At 41.3% G+C, this 27,549-nt stretch overlaps 2 protein-coding genes across 2 annotated transcripts; one reads left to right on the plus strand and one right to left on the minus strand.

The window, feature by feature from the left end:
- Nucleotides 1–7,095: 7,095 nt before the first annotated feature.
- LOC308374133 (aromatic-L-amino-acid decarboxylase-like) lies at nt 7,096–18,504 on the plus strand (the record flags this gene model as incomplete). The annotated part of the gene is made up of 13 exons (XM_080849842.1): nt 7,096–7,313; nt 8,475–8,588; nt 8,966–9,085; nt 9,896–10,030; nt 10,510–10,653; nt 11,252–11,318; nt 11,445–11,539; nt 11,730–11,797; nt 12,585–12,661; nt 13,014–13,033; nt 13,350–13,448; nt 14,932–15,033; nt 18,313–18,504. The coding sequence occupies exons 1-13, from the start codon at nt 7,113–7,115 to the stop codon at nt 18,502–18,504; spliced, it is 1,434 nt and encodes a 477-aa protein (XP_080705968.1). The 5' UTR covers nt 7,096–7,112.
- A 3,496-nt stretch (nt 18,505–22,000) lies between these two features.
- On the minus strand, nt 22,001–27,299 carry LOC308374625 (transmembrane protein 151B; the record flags this gene model as incomplete). Its single annotated transcript, XM_080850496.1, has 2 exons — nt 22,001–23,599; nt 27,195–27,299. 2 exons carry the CDS (start codon nt 27,297–27,299, stop codon nt 22,001–22,003), a joined length of 1,704 nt encoding a protein of 567 aa, XP_080706622.1.
- Nucleotides 27,300–27,549: the final 250 nt, after the last annotated feature.

A 27,549-nucleotide genomic window follows, 5' to 3' on the forward strand; every position in this document is an offset into this window, starting at 1 on the left:
CATGCAGATCAAAATACGGCCATCAAAAGCAATCAAAAAATGAGGAACAAAGTGATTTTGTTTTCCCTGTCCTCTGATCTCCCTGTTTGTTCAGTTGTAATTAATTGAATATTTATCATTATTATTAAACAAGAATAAAACATCTTTAATGCAACATATGAGTTGCCAGTTAGATGTTTTGAATCCATTGAAGCAGTGGTGCTAGGCTCACTGTGTTCCTGAGCCTGTAGACTTCTTCTTTAGTAAACTCAAACTCAAGCCACACACAGAAGCCACCCCACAGCCTCAGATAACAAACATGGGGTGGGTTCATATGGGGTTGAATGGGCCTTCCATAGGCAAGAGCAGGAAAGCGCTACATTTGGGATTGGCTTTGTTCTTAGCAGGTAGATGAACCTCTGCTTTGACCTTTCACCCCCACCCAGTGGACGCGCCGTCTGGGCAGGAAGTGTGTAGTTAGGCCACGCGAGCCCAGTGATGCGAGGCGCAGCTGGTCGAGGTGTGAAGAAAACGACGGTGTGGTCTCGCTGCCCCCCCCCCCCCCCCCCCCCCGTGTCACCTCACAGAAAGAGAAAGAGAGGACTTTAGGGGGTTTGTTGGGGTTCAGGGGGGGGGGGGGGGGGGGGATTGTTGTTGATGGTGTTAGAGAGGGGGGTGGTTGTGCACTTTGTCTAGGCTTCCATGTGGGTCCCATTGAAGTTCAAAATCCCTGGAATTGAGACCGTGTGGCCTCACTGGCCATCGCACTCCCTAAGTGGGTGGTCCTTGGAGGCTGGAGCCGCCACCAGCACTACCGTGGATCTCCTGGCTAACAGAGACACGCACGGATTGCTTCAAACGACGGGACCGAAGGTATTGACATTGCATTGGAGTAGTTCATGTTTTCCAACGGGACATATTCATGCGCAACACAAACCTCGCCAAAGGCTGCTAGGTGCAGGGGAGCCGTGAATGGATTACGAGCTTGCGAGTGTACCAACTTTAAATTATACCGGTCAGCAGTGTTGGGTATCGTTACTTTTGAAAGTAATCCGTTACGTTACTAAGTTTCTATCAATTTAAAGTAATCCGTTACGTTACTACGTTACCTATAAATAAAAGAAACGGTTAGAGTACTCGTGCGTTACCAACAATTAAAATGCGTTTGGGGTGCGTGCGTGTCCGCCTAGCGCAACAACACACAAGCTTAAGTTAATGTTCTGTTTACTTGGCAATGGGTTTTCTATATTTTCCCACGTAGATCAAACGACTGACAATGCAGTTCATGATGGGAGTTGACTAGCTACTACTGATATATGCTTACTAGTTGCCATAACTGTAGCAATACCTCACGGCAGCTAGCTAGCAAGCTGCTACATGAACTTGCAACACACATCCTCCTTTAGATGCACCAACAGTGCTGACTGTTTATGAATCAATCATGAACCTATAGCATAATGACAGGAAAGACAGTCATCATATTGCACGTTTTATTTAACAGGCATTCATCCTTTGATCATTAGAACAGCTTCCATGAACACATAGCTTATCCACTTTACAAGTGCAGGCGCCTAACAAAGTCCTTAACAGGTAGGCACGCAACCTTTTAGAATTGGAAATTTAACTCTGGCAAAAATACAATAGTCCTGTCAAATTGTAGCCTAGTAAAAACAAACAAAAAACCTACTGGCAAATGTTCCTCCTTTCTTTTATCTTAACAACACGATGTAGGCTACTACCGTATGCGTTGCACAAAAGAACAGTGCATGGCACTAAAAAAACATTGAAGAACTGAAAATGTTCGTGTGACCCTAGGCTAGCCCTACTTTCATCATAATTACGTAGGCTACCTTTAGCCTATTCATCACCACAGATTGCATTTTACCACTATGTTCTTGTCCTTTTCGTTCTGTAACTCAAAATAATGCGCGTACCTCCAGGAATCTAAGGCTGTCTTCTCGGCCATCTTGCCGGGGTACAAACAAACACACGTGGGCTGTGTTCCGATTCTTAGAGAGCTCTCTTGACTCCTCGATGTCCAGTCAGAGAGGTGTCTGATGAGAGATCAAGGTATGCCAAAAGACCGTTAATTTTCAACATTCGGGACACTCTATTCAGACAGGATGTGGCGTCATCACGCTGTGTGTACATATCTGCTCGCACTAGCGCGCTCTGTCAGACGGCAGTATGTGGTGTCATCACGCTGTGCGTTAGCAATCACGTTGCTAGCAAGTGAGCATTCACCATCAGCTACTGACAGCGACATGGCTTACGTATACATCCCTAATGAATTCAGACAATTCTTTGTTAATCAATCACGGCATAATTGCCCCCGCTCGTCAAGCGAAAGGTGTCCGATTAAAAGTGCACCAACGGCTATTCCCGTTGTAACGAGCGCCTGCAGCCTGCCACCTGCCCCCGCTCGCCAAGCGAAAAGTGTCCCAATTTAGTGCCTCTGTCTAACTACAGTCCCGGGTGGGGGGATAGCCAGCTGCTTAGCATAACTTCCATTCAGAACCAATGGTAATGCTACCAAGCTAGGCTAGCTAGGTATGCTCACTGTCGGTATACATCGTTAAAAACCACCAAAATACTCATGTCACTGGCTTTAATTTGAGAATGGCATGTTAGTTGTACATTTAATATCAGTACAGTTGTTTAATTACTGCTGATATTTACATTTACGGTCTGTAGCCTTGTGGTCTACTGACTCTGCTACCTAGCCACCGTAACCATTATGTCCGCCATTGATTTAGAAATAAAACGTAAAGCTCCGGTTAGGGAGTGGCGCACAGAGTTATGGGTAATAAATGCCGCCATTAGGGCATCAAGGAAGCTCAGACCCTCTCTTGAAAAACGACCGTTATGTGACGTATATCAAGGTCTCTGACTAAAGCGGAACTGAAGGTTTAAGCCAAATGGGACACTCCTTGCTCTCTTGATAGGAAGGAAGGAAGGAAGGAAGGAGGCATTTTAAGACCTTTGGAACAGGGGGGTAGCTTACACACTCAGGTGCGCGCGCACACACACACACCCCCACACCTACACCCAGGGCCGGATTAAGGCAATGGACTTTAGGGGCTGCAGCCCCGGGCCTCGCCACCAGGGGGGCCTCAGGTTGCCGATGTCGAGTGAGTCAACGGCACCGCGCAAAACATTAGAAAAATTCAGAGTGAAACAAATTATAATGCGCGAAAATGTGCGGTCAAAGAAAGCACGAGAGTGGGGCCAAAAAACTCGCCGTGGACCGTGACCCTCTAATCGCAAAAGGCCTCAAGTGCAAAGTAAGACTGAAGAAGATAAATTCACATTTCTAAACTTTGCTTTGGTTGGCACCACATCGCATTAAGACGGGATAAACGCTTTTAATAACGTGCTTTCAACGGGCTCTGCCTCCCCTGACCGCACGTCCGTGCTCACGCATAGAAACGTGGGCACAGAGCCAAGCTGTTGCTTCACTAATAGGGAAATGCTTAATCAATTTGTTATTTCATTCCCTGGTTATTTAGCCTTGTTTTTGCTTTTGAATGAATAGAAATATGTATACATTTACATTATTGGTTTATTATTGTCTACAGTGTAGTCTACTACACACATACATTTTATCCTTGGCTATAAACTGATCATATTTATAGAGTGGTTCTGTGGACTTTAAAGCACTGATGTGACAGTGCACCTGGCGTGGGTTTGTGTGCGTTTCATGATGTGCATCGGGGCGATATAGGGGCCTCATCTTGGTAATTTGCCCCAGGCCTCAAAATGTCTTAATCCGGCCCTGCCCACACCCACACACACAGAGAGAGAGAGAAAGAGATGCAAGGAGCAGGGCAGTCACAAACGCAAGCAGCAGCATCTGACTAAATGCAGAAAACCCGGGACTTTACTTTCCTTATCGAGGGAAATTCTTAAAGTAACAGAGTAACGAGTGCTTATTTTGGAAATTAACGAGTTACTGATTACTGAATTTGCAAAACTAACGCGTTAGGTTACTTGTTACTGAAAAAAACGAATAAGAGTACTCTTACGCGTTACTTGTAACGCGTTACCCCCAACACTGCCGGTCAGTATAACATTTTGGTATTGTGTGCTATGTCTGTGGTGTTTAACTGTTTGCTTGTTAATACGTTGTGTAAATAAATATGTAAGTGTCAACTTCAAATTCAAGTGTCCGAGTTGCAGTGTTGGGCAAGCTACTTGATTTTTGTAGTGAGCTAAGCTATCAGCTACTCTACAATAAATTCAGCTTCACTACACAGAAGCTACCACTCAAAAAAAAAGTAGCAAGCTAAGTTACGTAAACCTGTCAAAAGTAGTTTGATACATTAGAAGCTACTTTCAGTTAAACAAACTGCATGCCAAGTCAATGCAATTTTAGGGATCAACACAACTGTCAGTCAGATAAAAACGGTTGAATGGATGAAATTTGTGTGTTCGTATGCTTGTGTTGGATGTCATTGACGTTGACAGGAACTTTTTCTTTGGATTACAAAGAAGGCATCTGAAAACATATTTAGTTTCACTCTTCTCTTATAAAGTGACGTACTTTTGAAGGTATGGCTGTTGAGTCAGGTATTCAAACGCAGATGAAAACAAATGAGTGCAGAAGACCTTGCCTACCTTCATCTTTCGTCTATTGCGTGCATTTTCGCAATTCGACTCCCTGAGCAGACAGCACGGACTTTTCGCTTTTTAACTTTCATCATCTTCAGCTGTATCTAAATATCAACAGCATTCTAGTTATCCGGTTGTCTAGAATCTGCATGCGTCTGGTGTACTTGAAATGACGATATCTATCTATCTATTTTCACTCGTCTCGCCTAAAGTGATGTACTGCTTAATTTTTGTGTTTGATGGCTGCAGGGAAGCCTGTTATGAATGAACATCAGAAAGGTCCAGGATAAATTAGCTTTCGAGGACGCTACTGCGGTACTTGATCAATAAAAGAGCTTAGCTACTGAAAAGTTACTTGGTTTTGTAAATAGCAACGTTACTGCCAAGCTACTGACAAATGCAGTTAAGCTACAAGTAGTGACGCTACTGCCCATCACTGCCGAGTTTTGTAAAAGGTAATACTTTCCCTAGACAAATTTAAATGAGCCATATCATTGGTGGGAGGGCTACATACGCTACCTTGTAACTATTAATATCTTATTTGACACGGTGTAAAAGTTCAATTACCACACCGATTGTACGTTTAGCTGTAGGCCTATAGCCTCGTAAAAGTCAGTTGACTATTGAGCCGCATAACTTCTTATAATAATAATCGTTTAAAAGTAATAGTATTAGACAATAAAACAAATTTTTTTCAGTTCTGGTGAGATGACAATTTTTAAACCATAAGCATATATACATGTATGATGTATACATTTCTATTTTTTTTTTAAACAACTAGAGATCGGAATGACGTAATCACTTCCGGTTTCTGTGCCTCACCAGCTGCGAACCTCACCGCACGTCACTGGTACACTGGTATTTCCTTTAGGAAATGCATTTTCTAGTTTTATTTAATATTCCTCACTCCTTCACCTGGTAACTGCTGCTAGCCCTTCTTTTAAATATAATTTGTTGTTAAATGTTTTTATCTTGTATGCAATCTACTGCTTAGATGTTGCCTGCCAGGTTAAAATGTCACTGCTCTGAAGCTATTTGGTGCATGTGATAATAAACACTTTGACTTTGACTTTAGAAAGTGTTTACGCTGGTGAATCTGGGGCAGGGAGAATGGATTAGATGCCTTTGTAATCATACTGGCTCAAATGGGGCATAGGCTGACACACACAGTCTACTCAAAATGTAGACTTATGTATGTATACCAGAGGTAATGATGAGCTGGACATTATAATTCACATCCTATTATTCATTTGAATCAAAGCACTCTTTCCAAGTTTGGCGGTATATTGAACATTACTGTTACCTGAGTAAGCTATAGCCTACCTGAGCTAAAACGTGTAAAGCCCTCTAAAAATATTCAGCATTGCCCATGCTGAATGGAGCTGACTGGGATCAGGTAAGATGTTTGTGTCTTTAGCATAGCCATGGATACAAATGTGCATGCGGATTCTACACTAAATGCATAAAAAAATGTTTTTTATTTAAAAGCATTCATTGAGTTTATTTCTTCATTATGGAACGTCGCCACCAAAGTCCTGGAACACCTGAAAGCGGATGTTCCACATGTGTAAGATAAATTCAGTTCAGTTCAATTTTATTTGTATAGCGCCATAACAATACAATTGTCTCTAGACCTTTACAGAGACCAGAGCCTGTTTAAAGAACAGAATTTAAAGAGCAGTCAGTCAGCGACAGTCAGCGAGGTCAAGCGAGCAGGGACAGAATGCACTGTGCTCAGTTAAAACTAAGTTTCAAGAAAAGATAACGGACAGGGCCAGCATTTACAAGAAATCACACGCTATTACTGAACCCGGTGTAACAGATAAAATATATCTGGCCCGAGGGGTATTAATTGGGTATTAATAGGCCTAGGCCAATTAATACCCCCTCGGGCCAGATTATACCCCCATGATATCAGTAGTGTTGAGTGATAAACACAAGAATTACTTAATCTTTCAACATATTATTGGGGGTTCAGCTTTGTCAGGTAAGTTAAGTGAGAAGGCTAACTGACTTAAATCTGTAAAACATAGACTTCTATTACTTCAACCAGAAAAAATATTAGACTTCCAAAAAGATAAAAGATTACTACGTCCTGAAACTTCAACTTCTAAGACTAGCAAGTCCTCGCTACAATATAAATGTTCAAAGTTACAATATAAATGTTCAACACTGAAAACAACATCAAAACATCCACAAAGATCAAAGATTACTTCAACACTTCACATAACGACATCACATACCATTATCATTGACAGTGGGACCCAGACTGATAACATGGATACATTACTCGGATGGGCCATAAAAGACCAACCAATTTCTGAAAATGGCAGAACGAGCCAGCTCTCTATGTAGTGCTGATGTAATACTCTTGACTGCACTGCATTGACTGCTGTATTGTATTACTATTTGCCAGTAAAAACTTGTCTTGTTTTACAACAATTGTTTCGTCCGGTGGCTCCTTCCTAAACCAACACGCTAAAGAAAATACTTAACACGTGTCATTGTGTTAAGCAGTAGAGATGGATGCAACAGAGTTCCGGCGTCGTGGGAAAGAGATGGTGGACTTCATTGCAGATTATCTGGAGAACATTGAGCAGAGGCAGGTCTACCCAGATGTGGAACCAGGATACCTTAGGTGTCTGATCCCAGAAGAGGCACCTGAGGACCCCGACACCTATGATGATGTGGTCAAGGACATCGAGAGAGTCATCATGCCAGGGGTAAGAATGGATGGATACCTGTTGAATCATGTTGAAATCCATGGCAGGTCACATTTGAACATTTGAACGTTTCTGGTGATGAAAATTCCATATATCTGAGAACTGACCATATCCTTAAAGTCATATGTTTTAAATATGCTAGAATGTTAAGACTATTTGCTGTGACGAGATCTTAAAGTCACTAAAGAATTTATTTGGTTAGATTTTAGTTTGATAAACGATGTATCCAGCTGCTGTGTCCCAGTCTTCTACTACACATTTATCCTAAATGTTCAAAGTTCATAAGGCCTATTACATAATTGGCTTTTTTATCATGAAATATCTAAACTTCAGAGCCTTCTCATTTGACTGCACAATAATACTATCAAACTATCACAGTCATAGACTTTTGACTCATGACCTAATACATAATTTACATCCAGTCATTAAGTGTTCCGTTTTATTCCTTTTCATTCCATTTATTCCGTTTGACTGTCTAAAATGAATTTCTTCCCAACACATAAAAAGAGTGACTCACCCCTGGAAAATCCTGCAAGGGAGGCAGAGCTATAGACTGCCTCAGGCCTCTCTCTCTCTCTCTCTCTTTCTCTTTCTACATACATGTTGTAGTGTTCTCAAGTTTAGTAAATTAATTAATTGTAAAGAGATGTGACAACACCAAAAACATAAACCAAGATTTCCATACCACTATAATTGTAGTCCATGGGCTGCCATGGCACCTCTTTGTACTGGGAAAATAGGTTAATTGAAAATGTTGGTTTTTTTTCCAGTGTAGGGGCCAATGTTTTGCTAGGTAGAGAGAGTGCGAGAGTAGATGACAGGAATCAGATGACAAGAGTTTAGTGAGAGTCAGAACTGTTTAGAGTAAATATATATTTTGTGAAGAGATCCATGTTTGTAGTAGATTAGTTCTGAGATCTCACCTGATCTGAAGTGTAGGCCACCAGTTTGGAAATTATCTCTGCCTCAGTGCGCTCAGGCTGCTCAGCTAGGATCAGTTGGACCTTCCTGCGCCGAGCGGCAAGTATGGTCATCAGATCATTTGGAGATATTTTCCAAACTGGCGGCCTACACTCTGTTTAATCCTAGTGTTTCTCTTTTAATTTTCATACTGCACCTTTTCTGTGACTTTCTACTGAGGAAAATCCTTCTGTCTCATAGGTAACCCACTGGCACAGTCCATATTTTTACGCTTACTTCCCCACGGCCGGCTCATTTCCGGCAATGCTGGCTGACATGCTGTCTGGTGCTATTGGCTGCATCGGCTTTTCCTGGGTATGACAAATACGTCTTCGTTTCTTTGTGGTTGGTGCATATTTTATCTGCCATTTGTGCTGTTAAATAGTCATAGAGTGGCAAAAATACTGAAATAGCTGTCATGTACACTAGCAATTACATGAACACTGTGTTTGAATTTAGACACATGCACACACAAAGTAGATACATGCTTACACACACACAGCTTAGAGTGCAGACTACCTAGAAAGTCAAAGTCAAAGTCAAGTCAAATGTATTTATAAAGCACATTTAAAAACAACTCATGTTGACATTGCTGTACAACCAGAGTAGGCAATCAGAACAAGATATAGAATCAAATACTGAGAAAGCTGCTATCGGAAGTTTAAAGCTTATGGCCATTTTGTTTTCTCTAGGCTGCCAGTCCAGCCTGCACTGAATTGGAGACAGTGATGCTGGATTGGCTGGGGAAGATGCTGAACCTGCCGGAGGACTTCATAGCTGGCACCACTGGAAAGGGGGGCGGAGTCATACAGGTAAGCTGAAACATTAACATTTACCTGTCAAAGTGAGAAGCTGATGGATGTGTTTAATTTATTGATTAAATAATCATGTACGGTAACAGGGCCAGAGAGATTCACGGCACATTCACCCTTAAATTTAAGCTAAGGTAAACACTTGATCTCAGAAAACGCTATTGATGGCCCCATTAACATCTAACTGGCTTCTACACCGATATTACATTAGATAGCATAACTGACAAGACGACTTCTTATGGATTGATGGGCTACTGCTGTACAAAATGAAAGGAGCTTTCTAGGAGGCCTCTACACTGTGATTCCACAGTGGTCGCGTTGCAGCTCATTATATTAAGGGTCCTTGCCATGGCAACAAATGACGCTAGCTTGCAAGAGTAATGAGCCTCAATTTGTCATTTTGAAGCCTTTGCTTATTTTAAAGCAAAGCTTGTTTTAATAAATTTAAAGGTGGGACAAACTAAACTGTAGGGGATTGTATTGACATTTGACAACATGTAATTGAAACATAAATTGATTGGCTGTGAAAGAATATAAAGAAGGTGTAACACGTACAGATGTGTTACAACCAGAAAAGTGTTTTTCTGGTATGTAACGTTTTGTGAAGCTACAAAGAAATGATTAGAGGATAAATTATCCAGGCACTGGGCTCTGTAAAACGCCTTGAGACCATTTTATTGAATTAACAATTACATTGAATTGAATTTCATAAGAAACAAATATTCTCAGAAATAGAACAGAACTGTACATTTAAATCTTGACATGCATGGTTTAATGCATGACCCTCTAATATACACTGTGGGAATTCAGGGCAGTGCCAGTGAATCCACACTGCTTGCCTTACTTGCCGCTCGGAGCAGGAAGGTCCAACTGATCCTAGCTGAGCAGCCTGAGCGCACTGAGGCTGAGATCATTTCCAAACTGGTGGCCTACACTTCAGATCAGGTGAGATCTCAGCACTAGTCTACTACAAACATGTAGCTCTTCACAAAATATATGTTTACTCTTAACAGTTCTGACTGTAATGCAAGGTTGCATTAAAGATAACCTGCTAAATTATTTATAAAGTTAAGAGGGCAAGTACATATCCAAATATAATAGAATGGAAATTAATATCAGTTTTGTTTTTTGAAGGAACATTTAATTGACACCCACTCACACTGTGCTGTTCAATGCACAATAAAACCTTTTGTTTCATCTATCTGTTGTGGAATAACTCTGTACTCACATGACGACAAAACCCCTTAAAACGAAAAACATCAGCTGGAATAAAAGGCTGAGAACAGCCTTGCAACCAGTTGCACCTGTAACCCATCTATATCATTCTGTATAGGTGCACCAAACGGACCAAAATGATCTTTCAGTATTTTCCTTTCTGCTCTTCAAGCCTGATGTATTAACCATGACATGGTTTTCTCGTGCAGGCGCACTCCTCTGTCGAGCGAGCTGGTTTAATCGGTGGCATGAAGATGCGTAAGGTTCCTACTGATGAAACATTTTCAGTTAGGGGAGAGGCTTTGAGAAGGATCATTGAAGAGGACAAGAATGCTGGCCTTATACCCTCCTATGTGAGTGAGCAAGAGTTCTCTTTAGCTGCCGATGGCTCTTGATAGTCAAGGCCACTACTTAGCATGTTTTTTTTGGGGAGGAGGGGAGCTGTTTATTTCCTGATTTAGCTTTGTCCGTTGCTTATATATTCAGTGACATTCTCCACAAATGTGATTGTAAGCCAAGCAACCTTGAGGATTTTACATGACTTGAGAAAGAGGTCATCAAGACTCTGTTGCTGTGATTAAGACATAATCTCATCACCCTCTACTTTCTGTCTGAAACTGTTGCCTGAGACCTATCTGACCACTAATATAATTAGTGAAGGCTTTCTCACAATCATACATTAATCATGAGGTCACCACCTAGTCTTAAACCCTGGTGGACAGGCCTGTGTAACAAATGTTTGGTACAAAAAAAAACAATTTCAAAATTTGAAATATTTCAACTTATTCACCGAAACAATACTGACATTGCAAGACTCAAATGAAACCAGGAACCCTTTTACAGTACATATGGCATGGAATTATTTTCCTTTTAAAGACAAAAGCAAATACAAAAATGTTCTGAAATGTTTCACATGCATTAACTCATTTGTTCTCTACTCTGTATTTGCAGTTCTGTGCCACACTGGGGACGACTGCATCGTGTGCTTTTGATCACATCACAGAGCTGGGACCTATTTGTGAGCATTACATTTCTTTCATATTACCTGTGTCTGTGGGGTAGCTAATCTACAAAGTATGTATTTAAGTGATATATGCACATCAAATGTGTGGCGAGGTTCTAGGATTCATATCCTCTGGTTCAGGTTATGCAGAGAACATGTGGATGCATATTGATGCCGCCTACGCCGGGAGCTCATTCATCTGTCCAGAATTCAGGCCCCTTCTGGATGGTATTGAGGTAACAATAGCAGCACGTCATCACACGCATAATGAAGCATCTTTTTAAATCTGACATTTTTTGAAATGGGAAAGGTTCAACAAGCAGTGGTGTGTCCAGTGTATAGATTATGGCCAAACAAATATTTTCTTCCTTTTCCCATTACAATGTGATGCACTTGATAAAACCCATCATCCTTGTTCCCTTTTAGTTTGCAGACTCGTTCAATTTCAACTGTCACAAATGGCTTTTGATGAACTTTGACTGCTCTACAATGTGGTAAGCAAACAACATTGTCTTTCTCTCTGATGATATAATAGATGAAATAGATGTATGAAATATAAAATCAGAATCTCATTAGTCTTATAGCGATAAATCCATACACAGCATAACATGCAGCTGTACTCCACTTACTACCCTACACATGTACCTGACATTGATTTATGTTGTGGCTTTGTATTATAACTTGCAAACATTTTTATTTTTTTAAATGAATGGTAACAAGTGAACAAGTTAACAAAGTGACAGACAAAATGCTAAAGTATTTAACCCCCTGAAAGTCATTTCTTACTTTCCAATACCAATTACAAAAGTTTCTTCCACATATTTTCCCGATCAAATTGTGATTTTTCACTATGCTCTGGTATATTTCCAAAGGCAAAACAACGTTATTTGTCTACTAACATTAAAACAATAAATAATTAAAACTGAAGTATACCGCTTGCATCAGTATTCAAACCCATGTGCTTTTGAGTTATAGATTTAGACAGATGATAAATTACTACCTAAAGTAAAGATCTCCTTCTGCATAGAAAAGTCACCTTGGAGTGCGCTTCCCAAAAGCATATGCTACTTCCACAGAAGTTCGAACTATCGAGGTACCTATCGTCGATTCATCGTAACATGTTAGTCCAGTGCTCACCACTGGTCACATGATGTAATAATTCGGAAACCATATCAAGCTATGTGTTATCAAATCACCTCTTCGCTTTTGGGCACTAGTATTTGTGCTCTCCATCCCACTCCAGGCCATACCATAATATTATGTTCCCTTGCTCATTTAAAGGGTGAGGAGTAGGTCAAACCTGATCGGGGCCTTCAAAATGGACCCTGTTTACCTTAGACATGATCATCAAGAATCAGGTAATACACGTATGACCTTCACAGTAACTGTGAGGGTTCTCTCTGTTTAGCGGCAGTGCACAGACATCTGTCAATCTGTGGTTTGTGTACAGTACAAGAACATAGCCCATGCAATCACTTAACCATAACCTACAAGGGCGTTTTTTAAATACAATTATGGCCTGTGTTGTCAGAAAGAATTATTAGTCAGTTAGTAACACAATAATTATTATATCAATGAATGAGATGGTTATTTCTTTACTGTTGGTTTTATATGAAATATTGATTGAAATGTCTGATACAAACTATTTAAAATAAACCATTTTCAGCTTTGACAAGGCATGATTCACTTCTGTTCTTCTGTTTCTTTCAGGACTGGTCACAGATTACAGAGTAAGTGACAAAATCTCTAGTATTTATGTTTAAACTCTTTTTTTCTTCCACCAAAATGAGTTACATTCACAGCATGGAAATGTATATTTGAATTAAACAGGGTACACAGCAATATGAAACCTTCACATTGAGAACGCGGTCAATTCATGACACATTGTGCCGTTTTGTTTATATTCAAGAAAGGGGCATTTCGTATACATGTGCAACTTTTTGGGTTAAGACGTCTGTAGTTGTGGGTGCAATGTTTGTGAATGTGTGTTTGTGTGCGTGTTCTGATAAAGTAACCAGACATGTAATTTCTCTCTGACCCCTGCAGCACTGGCAGATTCCACTGAGCCGACGCTTTCGCTCTCTGAAGATGTGGTTTGTCCTCCGCATGTATGGAGTCAAAGGCCTTCAGGACTACATCCGTCAGGTATCAGCTATTCACTGGCTCTTGTCAAATGTGCTCAATCACATATTAGGCAGTAGTAGCAATACTTCATCTTGTCCTAATTTTAAAGAAATAACAGTCCACTGGATAGAATGGCCAGCATGTAACAGTCTGTATACAGTTTCATCATTTCTAAAAGGAAGTGCCAATAACATGATGATAAATCCAGAGTTTAAGATGAAACCATAGCTATACATCCCTCTATGCAAGCACCCCTCTTGTGTTCTTGAATCACTCCTTATTAAAGACCACAGCTCTTTCTCAACCTCTTGAGCCTTGAGGGGATAAGAAAAAGGAAGTGGTTAGTTATTCACAAACTCAGTTAGGTGCTTGTGATGAAATGTGAAAATGTATGCCATTAGCTGAATAGAAATGTATGAATCAGTACATTGAGCTGGCATTTTTAGACCTTGGATGTGAGGGATAATACTGCCCCCCAATGGCTGTATGAGGAACTGTTCTGATAGAAATAGTCTGTTCGATAATGTTACATTCGATTTGGCAGTCAAAGCAGCACTTTGTAGATTTGATTAAAATAGGTAAAAAAAAACTAATCTGATACAAACAAATTCATTATGATGTCCTAAGGCTTCAGATTTAGTCATCCAGAGGGTTTGTTCTTATTATACAGCTTTGACAGGAACTTGAACTTGGTCATTGTAAGGATTATTTGTGGCACAATGAAAGTGTCTCATAGAGTAATGTAAGGAACCACTTTTCCAAACCAATGGCAAACTGGGAGTGGCCGACGGTTTCTGCGTGTTCGTGTTTCTACGTGTTCGTCTTTCTGCGCTTTGCTGAAATATATAAGGCTATTTATTATTATAAACGTTTTGTTTTGGTAAACTTAATCACTCAATTAGGAACTTAGCCGTAGTTCCTGTTTTTGTAATGTTATATTGCTACCCGTTAGGTAGCCTATGCTGACCTAGGGTCATTTCTTTGGATGTCTACAATCTGTTTTAACAAATACACACACATACTACACACATAGAGTGCTGGAGTCTCTGGCTACAGATACTTAAATACCTAGTTAATTAAGTCCTACATCTGGTACAATAATTCTGACCGAGACCATTCTAATGAACCAAAAAACTTGACAAAGAAATAATCTTACAATGCAATGAAACACTTAGTACACTTCACTTACCCCTTGTGTGGAAAGGTACAGGGAGGGGAACCAGAGACAGAGGGTAGAGATAAGAAGCTGGCGTATGAGAAACCTAGAGGAACAATGCATTTCTATGTTTTAGACATCAGTTGTTTATAGACATAATCTGTAAACAACTGATCCACACCTAATTAATAGTAATTACTAGAGCATTTGCAACTAGGCCATCTATGTTTTACATTCATAGATTTTCAGCCTGCCACTAATTCAAGAGTCTTCTCAAGCTAAATTTTGTAACTAAAACCAAAGTTTTTTTAACAGCAGTTCTTTGTTGACCACTATTTTCTCTAACAGCATGTGCGTTTGGCTAAAGAATTTGAGAACATGGTTCGAACTGATCCCCGCTTTGAGATCAGCGCCGATGTTGTATTGGGCCTTGTCTGCTTCAGATTAAAGGTGGGATAGCACTGCCCTGTCAATAGCTAAGATACACGTCATACGTTAAATTATTGATTTTAAACCTTTTTGAAATGTATATATACTGTATACTGTATATATATATATACATATACAATTTACATATATATATATATATATATATATATATATATATATATATATATATATGTAAATTATGGCATGCCGTTCAGGAAATTAACATTTGAATATATATATACAAAACTCTGAATATATATACAAAACTCTGAATATATATACAAAACTCTGGATATATACTGTATATATACAAAAGTCTGAATATATATACAAAAGTCTGAATATACAAAACTCTGAATATATATACAAAACTCTGTACTCTGAAGCGCTCAATCCGTCTTTGTCCGCCATATTGGATTGAGCGCTTCCTATTAAATCAATAGTACCAAAATGTTTGTAATTACGTATTTTCTGCTTCATGAAACTCTGTTTTTCTGTTATATTGTTCAATTTTGACATTGATTTCTCACTAGAAATGCAATAATAACACGTTTATTTTACACCGTTTGACTTCACGAAGGATATTTTTAGAGGCAGGTTCCCCATTGACTTGACTGGGGTCTTGTCAAAACCTTCGTAATTCCTTGTTTTCTGCTTCATGAAATACTGTTTTTCTGTTATATGGTAGGGTGACCAGACGTGCTCTTTTTCGGACATGTCCTCTTTTTGAGACCTAAAAAATGTGTCCGACAGGGATTCCCAAATCGTCCGGGATTTTGCCTCGTCGGGTGCTTCACAAAATGTTATGTCTGCGAGTATGTAAGGGTAGACAATTTCCTGGAAACACACCCACGACCAATGGCCAGTTGTAATATAATGAAGTACCTTATGTTATTTATACCCTTGGAATGGCCAACCTATCTAGGTCATGGTGAGTATTATTTTGTAGAAGGGAAATGGTCAGTAGAAATCTATAACACAATTATATGCTTATCCTACATAAACTATGGAAACTATTTAAAAAAAACCTATTCAATTCAATGAATAATGTCTTATTTTCATTGGTATATGCAATGAGGATTTCTGGGTAATCATTTTTTGTCCAATGTCAAGTCCCTATTTGATCATGTTACGAGAGGATACGATGTAGGCTATCCCATTTAAACGTAAAAATGTCCTTCGTTAAGTCAAACGATGCAACATGAACGTGTTATTATTGCATTTTTTCCCCCCAAAAATCAATGTTTAATTTTAGCCATATAACAGAAAAACAGTATTTCATGAAGCAGAAAACAAGGAATTAGGAAGGTTTTGATGAGACCCCAGTCAAGTCAATGGAAGACTTGCCTCTAAAAATATCCTTCGTGAAGTCAAACGGTGTGAAATAAACGTGTTATTATTGCATTTCTAGTGAGAAATCAATGTCAAAATTGAACAATATAGCAGAAAAACAGTATTTCATGAAGCAGAACATACGTAATTACAAACATTTTGGTACCATTGATTTAATAGGAAGCGCTCAATCCAATATGGCGGACAAAGACGGATTGAGCGCTTCAGAGTTCAGAGTTTTGTATATATATTCAGACTTCGTTTTGTATATATATTCAGACTTTTGTATATATATTCAGACTTTTGTATATATATATTCAGAGTTTTGTATATATATTCAGACTTTTGTATATATATTCAGACTTTTGTATATACAGTATATTCAGAGTTTTGTATATAAAGAAAAAGTTCGGAAACATTTCTTCAGTCGATTATCCCTCCCCTTTAATAATACCAATTGGTATTTTATTGTATATCGTTGGAAAGCCTGATTAGTCACCTTTACAATGAGGTACAACTTGTAAGGATCGTGCATTCGTGGAATGAGCAACACAGCTAACCGTGTGGGTAGCGGCCCACATTTTTTTGCCAAAATCCCCTGCAATATTCTTCTGTTGGTATTCACTCTCGTTTTGAGTTGTTTGGTGGATTGGATGATTCTCCCACAGTATTAAGGGAAAAACAACACGTATTGACCATTTTTACACTTTATTCATTTTACACTGTCAGGGACCTCAGTAGCATGTGGAAGATCCATACGCAGCCACAACAGCTTGGCACCTCCTGTGGGATGGCATCCCATTCCTGAACCAGAATTTGTAGCAAGGCAGCCAACATGGTTGCGTTAGTCACTCTGGCACGTACAGCACACCCAAGCTGATCCCACAAGTATTCAATTTGGTTGAGGTCTGGACTCACGGCAGGCCTTTCCATCCTCTCCACTCCCAAGTTCTGGAGGTACTCTGTGATGATCCTGCCTCTGTGGGGGCGAGCGTTGTCATCCTGGAGGATGGAGTTAGGTCCCAGATTCTGGAGGTATGGGGTCACCATTGGCTCCAAAATCTCATTCCGATATCTCTCAAATTCCAACAGAAGAATATTGCAGGGGATTTTGGCAAACATTTTTGGGCTGCTACCCACACGGTTAGCTGTGTTGCTCATTCCACGAATGCACGATCTACATGCTACTGAGGTCCCTGACAGTGTAAAATGAATAAAGTGTAAAAATGGTCAATATGTGGTGTTTTTTTCTTAATACTGTGGGAGAATCATCAAATTCACCAAGTGAGTGAATACCAACAGAAGAATATTGCAGGGGGTTTTGGCACATTGTTTTGGGCCACTACCCACACGGTTAGCTGTGTTGCTCATTTCAAGAATGCACGATCCTTACAAGTTGTATCTCGTTGTAAAGGTGACTAATCAGGCTTTCCAACGATGTACAATACATTACCAATTGGTATTATTAAAGGGGAGGGAGAATCGACTGAAGAAACGTTTCCGGATTTTTTTTTAGGATTTTGGCAAAAAAAATTTGGCCGCTACCCACACGGTTAGCTGTGTTGCTTATTCCACGAATGCACGATCCTTACAAGTTGTATCTCGTTATAAAGGTGACTAATCAGGCTTTCCAACGATATACAATACAATACCAATTGGTATTATTAAAGGGGAGGGAGAATCGACTGAAGAAATGTTTCCGAACTTTTTTTGAGGAGTTTATATTCAGACTTTTGTATATATATATCCAGACTTTTGTATATATATTCAGAGTTTTGTATATATATTCAGACTTTTGTATATATATTCAGACTTTTGTACATATATATTCAAATGTTAATTTCCTGAACGGCATGCCATAGTAAATATATATATATACTCTTCACTAAGATTGACTACTGAATTTACATTTACATGTGTGCCATCATATGTATTCTCAGCATTTTAAGTGTCCACATTCTTCAACAGGGATCAAACGAACTAAATGAAACTCTGCTAAAGCGGATAAACAGTGCCCGCAGGATACACCTAGTCCCTTGTCAGCTGGCAGGCAACTTTGTGCTCCGTTTTGCCATCTGTGCCCGCACCACAGAGTCACGGCACGTGCAGGTGGCATGGCACCACATCCGCGAGCTAGCATCAGAGCTTCTGCTGGAGTAGGGACACTGACCATCAGCTGGCACCCACCAGCTCTAAACTAAACACATACTGTCTTACAATACCCTGCCACTCTGCTTGTGCTGTTACAATACCCTGCCACTCTGTGTGTGTATGTGTGTGTGTGTGTGTGTGTGTGTGTGTGTGTGTGTGTGTGTGTGTGTGTGTGTGTGTGTGTGTGTGTGTGTGTTTGTGTGCATTTTTGTGTGAGTCCATGTATTTCAGAAATGATTGCTATTAAAATTAGTATACAATGAGAAAGAGTCACCGTATTATTTTTTGGATGGGTTTGGCCTTCAGGCTTTTTGCTCACACTAAAATATGACTCAAGTGTGACTCGAACAAAAATGAAACCTCAAGAGAAATGGTCGAGGCTTCAGGTTGGTGAGCAGAATGGAGAAGTTGGGTTTCTTCACACAGTTTCCATTTAAGTCAATCTAAATGATCTTAACCTGGTGACAACTAAACACCAAACGACACCCAAACAAGTTTTTTGCCCAACAACATGTCGTCCAGACCAAGCAAGCCTTCAAAAAAGTCAGAACAAGCTGCCCCAGCTGAAACTGCTATCGACAATGCTACGTTAGCAAACATGCTGGCGGAGCTAAGAGCAGACCTGCAAACCAGACCTAACTCACTCGCTGTAATGCCCCGTTCAGATGTGCCAAACTACTTACCTCCATTGCGAGGGGGTTGGGCTTGTCAGACCCGTGAAGGTCTAAGTTCCCCAATAAAAAAAACATTCCTATTCTCGAATAGACTTTTTTCTCTTAGACAAGAGACTTATTTATAATATACACTCATGCGAGTATCACAGTATTGTAATCTCAGACCATGCTTCCAAATCACTAGACATACAGTTTCCCAATTACAGTTGCATCTTAAAACCATGTGCTTTAATTCACATTCATTATCTAATGACCCCCTTGTAGACCTCCTAAGATTCAAAAAACAACTATTTTTGGAAATAAATGTCACACCCGAAGTATTAAGAGGAACCTTGTGGGGAACTTTTAAGGCATACTTAAGAGGCCATAATTTCCTACACAACGCACCTCAAAAAGATGAGTCCAGACGAGTAGAACTGTCACAGAAGCTCCTGGAGATAAAAGATCCTTTACCTTGCAGTAGTTTTAGACCTAGAGTACTCTGTTAATCTCTATAATCTCTGATAACTCAATTCTTGCTAAGATTTTAGCCCTCCGTCTTCAGGGGGTTCTTCCACAGATCATCTCATCAGACCAGATTTGGTCTAGGTTCAGGTTTTATTTCATGGGTTAAATTGCTATACTCCACACCAGTAGCTTCTGTGCAAACAATAAATACAGTATCACCCCACTTCCAAGGCAAGAGTGTCCCCTTTATTATTTGCCATAGCTATTGAGCCCCTGGCCATCTGGCTGAGATCTGAGAATGGATTTGAGGGCATCTCCCGCCAAGGATCAGTCACAAGCTGTCACTGTACGCAGATGATTTACGTATGTATCCAATGTATCCACATCTCTCCTGATAGTTCTGGACTGACATTAAACAGGTTCATTCGAATAAAAACAGCATAGTTTGTGCTAACTTAGAACCAGAGAAATGGGCTACCAGTGAGTCTGGACACTTTCAAGGCACACCTCATAGATTTATTTGGTTCTAGTACTACACCACAGAGGGAATAACTTTACGCACACCATGTCATATTCTATGGATTATTTTAAACTATCGAACTAGTGCCAGGATACCTTTATTGGTGCTTGGGGTATTTAACGTTCCAATGCTCACTCGTAATTCTTACTCGTTTCTTTGAATAAAAACTCCTATAAGCAAATAAAAAAGGGTGAAAAGTTTTATTTAAAAAATATCCACATACGTGTAATATTTTTGTCATGCAGTTTCTTTCAAGTGTGTTAGTTTTGAGAAAACTGTTGAAGTATACTTCTGAAACCAATAACACAAACATATATGCCTAAACACATCTCTGTATGTACTTCAATACAAGAAACATTAAAAAAAATAGCATGTCACAGTGTTCTCAGAGAAAGTGAGTGAGTAAATGTATAAATTAAGAACAAAATCCATAATGTCAGAGGTCCCTTCCACGATTGATATATATGTTTGCTTTTGTGTTTTTCTCTAAAACCTGATGATCGTATCCACAAACTTTGATTTTTTTGGGGGGGGATGGAAGTAAAACGATAGCAGTGTGTTTAATGATGATAATTAAATGGAACTGACATCGGAGTTAAGTGCTGATATGTGCATAGGATATGCTTGGCTATTATGTACAACAAAAATATCCCTTTTCCTTCATTTTAAGACAAAGCTGTAAATAAGACAAGCGGTCCCAAGAGTGTTCCTTGTAACAAACAAGGTGATTCCCATGTTTGCAGCATTTATCTCAAGCTTGACAATAGCGGCATGTTGTTTTTTGTTCTGCAGGTATTTTTATATGGATGTCAATTTAATTTGGTTCGCTTTGGAATAAAAAACAGCAGTGGAGCATATGTTTTTAGTTAAGGAAATAATTTGCAGAGATGCAAGATGAAGATAAATTGATCAGGGCAATTGCATCCTGTGGTCAAACTTTAGACACAGCATGACCAATAAAGCACCATTACAAGGTATGTGGATGCATGCATTCAAATCTAAGCAATTTCATCCGGGAAAAATATTATTGTCAAGGTAGTCTGTTAGGGCCAGAACTGACTTTGCAACATTGTGCACAGTGCACATTTTTAACCAACTTTATGGCAATTTTAATCACAAATATTATAAATAGATATCTGGCCACGACCTGCCAATGTTAATTTTCTATTCAACATCCCCACTTCGAGATTGGTTTGCATTACAAAACCCACAGTCTTTTCAAGCCAGTTCTATCACTAGTCACTCTTTTGTTCATTGTCACTGCTTTTAAACCTTTATGGATGACTACTGGCATGAGGTTGAGCACATATGGAGCACACGTGGTTTTGCTTCAAGACAGATTTTCCAACAGTTGTTTATAGATGTTAATTATGATATAGGCTACATCTCAGGCTGAGTAGTCTCTCTATCAGGCAATAACTTACCATGATTGCATATTTTCATGAACATTCATACACACCCCTAGATTTGTTTGTCAGGTATAAAGTTGTTTGGCATAAATCCAGCCCTTTGGGTAAAGCCAACAGATATATATACAGTATATATACAGAATAAGGGCAAGTGACTCTTGATTCTTATCCACAGTACCCCGACATCACAATTAGGGGCATATTTGGTCTCTCACAGCACATCATACAACAAAACTAGTCAAATAAAACAGCATTTGGTGGCTAGTTTGGTGTCCTGTTGTCTTTATTAGCATTAGAACAACAACATGTCCATGTATCTCCTTGGCAGAAACTTAACTGATAGAAAGTTGAATTCCTCTGCTGTGTCTTTGCACACTTAATTCCTTCTAAAATTAAGTGTGTAACATTTGGAGTAGCACTTACTGTCATCGGGTTGCTTAAGTCAAAGATCATCCTCACAGCGAGGTCTCGAGGCAACAAGACCCACGGCGCACGTAGTACCGCCGCACCTCGCTAGTGTCCCTGCACCCCTCAGGCCGTTGTACGATGAGCACAGGGAAGAAGCGTGCGTCGCGGTACGTGGGCGGGCTGTCATTGAGCTCCATCTGGCTGGAGGAGGACCGGCAGCACTGCTCGTCCGGGCAGCAGTGCTCTGTCATCGTGCTACTGCGGCTGCGCCACAGGCCCACCGTGTGCTGCGAGCCATACATGCGGCACAGCGAAAAACGCGACGTGTCCAGTGACAGCCGCGAGTGGAAGCCGCGGCGTGAGAAGATGGACGAACAGCTGGAACTCAGCAGCATGGCCCGCCTCGGGGGGCCCTCCGTCCCGCCGGCTCTGGCGCCGCCCTGGAGGCGGCAACATTGCTCGCAGTCCTGCACCAGCGTCCCGTAGCTCCGTGCCGGGCGGTTGTCCAGCAGGAGGCAGCTGGTGGAACGGCACTCAGTCAGGCCAGAGGCCCCTATGTTCATCAACATGGCCTCCGAGTAGCTTGGGATGAGTTGGCGGTTGGAGCGGATGTGCCACTCCAGCTCCGTGCTGTCCAGTGTCTCTGCCCTGGGGAGGCTGCAGCTCACTGCACTGTCCCGCACTGGATCATCCTCCTCTGGAGAGGGGCTGCTGGTTGTGTACTCCAGCCCAAAGAGTTTCTCCACGCGATAGTGCACATAGGCGGTGCGGTACTCTATAAGCACCCGTAGTGGCCAGGAAAGCATCAATAGAGCAGCAAGCCAGAAGGCCACATGTGAGGCGTACCATGGAAGCCGATCAAGGTCCACGTAGGCCAAGAGCTGCTCCTTAAAATCCACATTTTTCAGCTGCATCCCTTCCCGTGCCTCCATGTAGTCATCCAGACCCTCGATCTCAGAGAAGAACCGCGCCCGCTGGTTGAGGTAGGCGTTCTCAGGCCCCGCGCCTGCGAAGCTAAAGCACTTGGTGAAACGGAGGCGTGTGGCCGAGTGGCCCTCCAGGCCCTGCAGGTCACGTGAGATATCACGCATGCCGCAGTGGTTATAGTCAAACTCGCCCTCGGCTACGTGTGTGTTGACGCGCTCGTGGTACACCTGCGTGGTTGTGTACGCGTCGCCGTTGCGGTAGCGCGTGACCTGGCGGGTGCGGCGCACAAAGTGATAACTGATGGCCTTCCACCAGATGCAGGGCCGTGCCTGGCGCATGCGTAGCACGCACTCGTACACGCTGTCCACTTTTGCCCTGCTCTGGAGCTCACTACGGACTTGGCAGTGCCAGCACTCCACCAGGTACACCGCGTACAGCATAAGCAGGAAAGCCAGGGGTATGTACACATAGCCATCAGAGCACGGACTGTCGTGGTAGATCATGGAGCGGCCCCCTCCGCCGCCTCCTGTGCCCCCGCCACGCATGGAGGTGATGGAGGCCGTGAGGGAGGAGGTGGCGGAGGAGTCGAAGCTGAGCTTGGTCACGCTGGTAAGTTGACACCAGGCCACGGCGCCCAGGCAGCTGTACATGAGGAGGGAGAGCAGCAGGCAGCGCCAGTGGGACATGGACGCACTGAGAGACTGCTTCACCGGCAGCTGCTGCAGAGATACAACACAAAAACACACATAAAACACACATGCACAAACACACATAAAGTCTCAGTGGAGTGGTATAACTAAACGTGTTGGTGTTGGGTTGGTTGATCCTTTCCTCTAAATCTTAGTCTAACAATTTTAAACAGTAAATTGTAAAGTAAAAGTGATTCATGTTAAAGTGATTAACGTTGATAAGTTCAATTCAGCACCCACTGGCAGAGAACTAGATCGCTTTGCAAAAGTACCTACTTGTAAGTGTCTATCCAAATGATATTGTATTACTTAGATCCCTGGTACTTTAGAAAAACATGTATGGCAAAGGCATCTCTTGTTTATGCTATCAGTATTGAAAAGACCCTCGGTCATCAAAACATGATGAAGTATGGAGTGTTTTGAACCCATTGATTACAGAGATCAGCATGTATGTGTCAATGCATGTGAAGGAAGACCTTTGCAGGTATGTGTTCCTTGGTGTTCCTTGAATCCTTCAAGCAGCAATATGGGGTTCTGTTACAAAACTAGTAAGCTAACTACCTCAAGGGCATAAAAGCCTTGCAAACACCACTAACAGCTCAGCTGACTTTGATTGAAGCTTGTCAACATTTTAACTGGTGTATTTTGGCAGTATAGCTGGCCATGGCATGCGTGTGAAAACTTTTCTTCAATTTTTGCAGGGTGTGCCAGCCCGTTACACAGAACTACATAGGGCATATCTTGGATGGCTAGTGGGAAAGACACATGTGTTTATCTGCTCTTCACCTGACTATATGCTATCAAAATGTATTTGAGGATGGTACCAAAAGTAGTTGCCTATTAAACCATACCTTAAAAAGTGTCAAATTGTTGCATAGTGTTAATTTAACTCAAAAACGCTCAACTTAGCAGAGTGACCAAAAGTTATCTGACAGATAGGAGCACTAAAATAGGATTTTTGTGGTGAGTTGACCCTTCTCCTACATACCAACTTTCAGGATGTTCAGGAAAACAACCTCAGACTGTTTGAATTGGATTTTCTATTTCCAAGTTGGAAAGAAAAAACAAAAACAGCATTTGAAAGAAAAGACATTGTTAGCTGCCCCCCAAAATCAAGGTCCTCTGACTGAAATGAATAATGAATAAATGTTGTTGACAAGAGACCGTATTATGTGATAGTGGCATTGTATATTGTGTATATATTCAATCAAATTATTTTTAATAATCTTTGACCCATTTCCAAATTCAATCACTCTCTGTATTTAAATCAAACTCCTGCCACATCCCCATTGCATAACATATTTTTCATGATCCCAGAGATAAAATGGATGTATTTGTAGGTGGAGCACAGCGATACTATTTTGCTTAATATTCATACGAGCTGAATGGCTTTGGAGGGCACAGCCCTTACATTAATAATTAAATCGTCCCATGAAAGAGAATGGCAAACACATGCTGAAAAGCCAGAAGGCCACATACTGATTCCACATTGTGACAACATTTAGTACAGTAAATACAGCAAAAGAGTACAAGAACATGTCAGTGCTACAATCTAAAACTGTTGGGCTTTTTAAAACGTTCAGGACCAAAGAAGAGATAACACATGATCCCTCCCCAGACCGCACTTTGTTTCAGCGGAACAGCAAGAGCATTGATCTTTCAGAGAGTTTTTTCTCCAGACAGACAGCTTACCACTGAGTCAAGTTAATTCAGTTACTGGTGTGATGAGGGGGGATTGCTTAATGAAGCCACTATCCACTTGCATTAACTCCACTGTGAGATGTCTTAACATTGATGTAATTCTGTATAACGCATATCCAGGGCAACTTGTGGGAACAACTGCTGAGTTTATCTGTCCTTCACCTGGCCCTATAGCATTAAAATTAATTTGAAGATGGTACCAAAAGTAGCTTCTCATAATAACATAACTCAAAAAGTGTCAAATTATTGCATGGTGTTGCTTCAATTAGATTAAACTTCGTAACCAATTACTTCTGCTGAAAGAGAAATGCGGTAATAAGCACCTACCCCAAACAACACCATGTTACTGACTTGTGCTTACAACCCTGTTCATCAGCAGAGGCTCTGGGCTGAAAAAATGCTCACACAAGCAGTTTAGACCGCCAGCTAATTTCTCCTTTCCAGCACAGGAGCTTTTTTCTCCTCCCTGAGTTGTCTACTCTTGCCCTCCTCAATTGACTTTACTATCCGGCTGCAGGAGGGCTAAGCAGCCAAGCAATCAAGAGGCTTTACAGAATACACACACGGAAGGTTTTCATTTTTGTTTATTGTAGCAACATTGGTGAAACATTATTGTGGTTATATGTGGATTGCGCATTGATCTTGCCTGTATTAGTTGACATCTCTTCCTGGAGATGAATTAGCATTGAGAATCCTCCTTTGTCACCAGGAGGGATATTTCCCTCATCTGAAAAGTGATCAGTATTTAACGCTTTTGCAAACGACCCGTTCTGTGAAATCATGCTGTAATGGTATATGCCCAGACATTAAATAGCGAAAGTCATCAGTTGTCTCAGAGACAGTTGTAGGTCTGTGACACCCCAAAAACCAGAGGCTATGGGATGGGATGTGCGCCTTTCACACGGGTGATTCAGAGGACGGTCATGCATGACAGTGGCCTGGCCCCACTGAACAGACTGAGTCAGATCAGCTATCCAGAGACGCACAGGCCAGACTCGAAGAGTCACACTTCAAAAATAGCACTGACATAAGGATGTGCTCGAGGGTCCACGTGTAGAGCACAACAGTGTCAAAAAAGTAGGGCTGAACAGAAGAACATGCATATAAGCAGGGAAAGTGTCATTTTGATTAGTTTAGAGTTTTAAATGGCCCATGCACAATGCATCTGACCAGATGAAATGGCAATATTACCTTGACTCTAGGCACAACCTAATTCACCTGGACAATATGACCTGTGACTGCAATCAGCAGAAACATGAGAATAGTCTTCAACATGCAACACCCAGTGCAATCATCACTGAATCACACATAGGCTACAGCAAACTGGGCCACCACATGTTGGGATGGATAACACTTCACACACATCCATTTACTGGGCTTAGCTTGAAATCAGTGGTGGGGTGTTTAGTGTCTGCGGATGGATTGTCAATTCAGACAGTCACTTCAGGGGGTATTTATCGGCTTTCAGCTTGGCCAACTTTTAAGGAGATTATCTGCAGAGGCATTCGCTACAGCTGTGTTCAGTCACAACCACAAAAACCCCTGAAAAGTCTACTAGTATCTGAGCGCCACAAGCAGGTGAATATGAAGCAGACTGCACAACCCATATGTAGACTTTATGTGGCAAATGCATTCACTTTGCGGTCTCTCTAATATCTTGCACCAAGAGACTACTTGAATATTAGTCAATAAGTTTAACAGCAATGACATCATAGCTGGAAACATGGTTTGAGTTTAGGGAACCACACAGCTGAGAGGTTAAACATGATCAGACAGACACTACATATGTTCAATTGTGTGCGTTTAGTCGTGGGCAAAGCCACAGTGATGATTTAAAAAAAAAAATGAAATCGCGCGCACATCAGGCTACTCCATCTGACATCGGATGAGAACAGCACCATCAACCCGTTGTGTAGACCCTTACCTCCTCCCGAACATCTAGACTTGCCGGTGTGTCTGCCTCTCCAGTCGGGGAGCTGGCTAATGTGTCTTCCGCAGTCGTATCAATTTCCAAATCTGGAGACAACATTCTGCTGGCTGGACATCGCACACTCAAGCCACCACTACTTCACTTTCTTCCCCAACCCCATCGGCAGCGGCAAATGCACAACTTCCAAACCTTAGCACAGCTGGGCCAGACGCCAAGGGATGTTGGGGATCCCGCTTAGGGTGTTCCCATCGCATGGGTCTGAGGGGCGGGGATCGAGGACTGCAGAGGCTTCCCAGCATGTTCAAGGAGAGTGGAAAAAGAAGCCTACAGTCACTGCATGCGGTCCTGA

This window comes from Sprattus sprattus (genome assembly GCF_963457725.1).
Source record: "Sprattus sprattus genome assembly, chromosome: 13".
Lineage (NCBI taxonomy): Eukaryota > Metazoa > Chordata > Actinopteri > Clupeiformes > Clupeidae > Sprattus > Sprattus sprattus.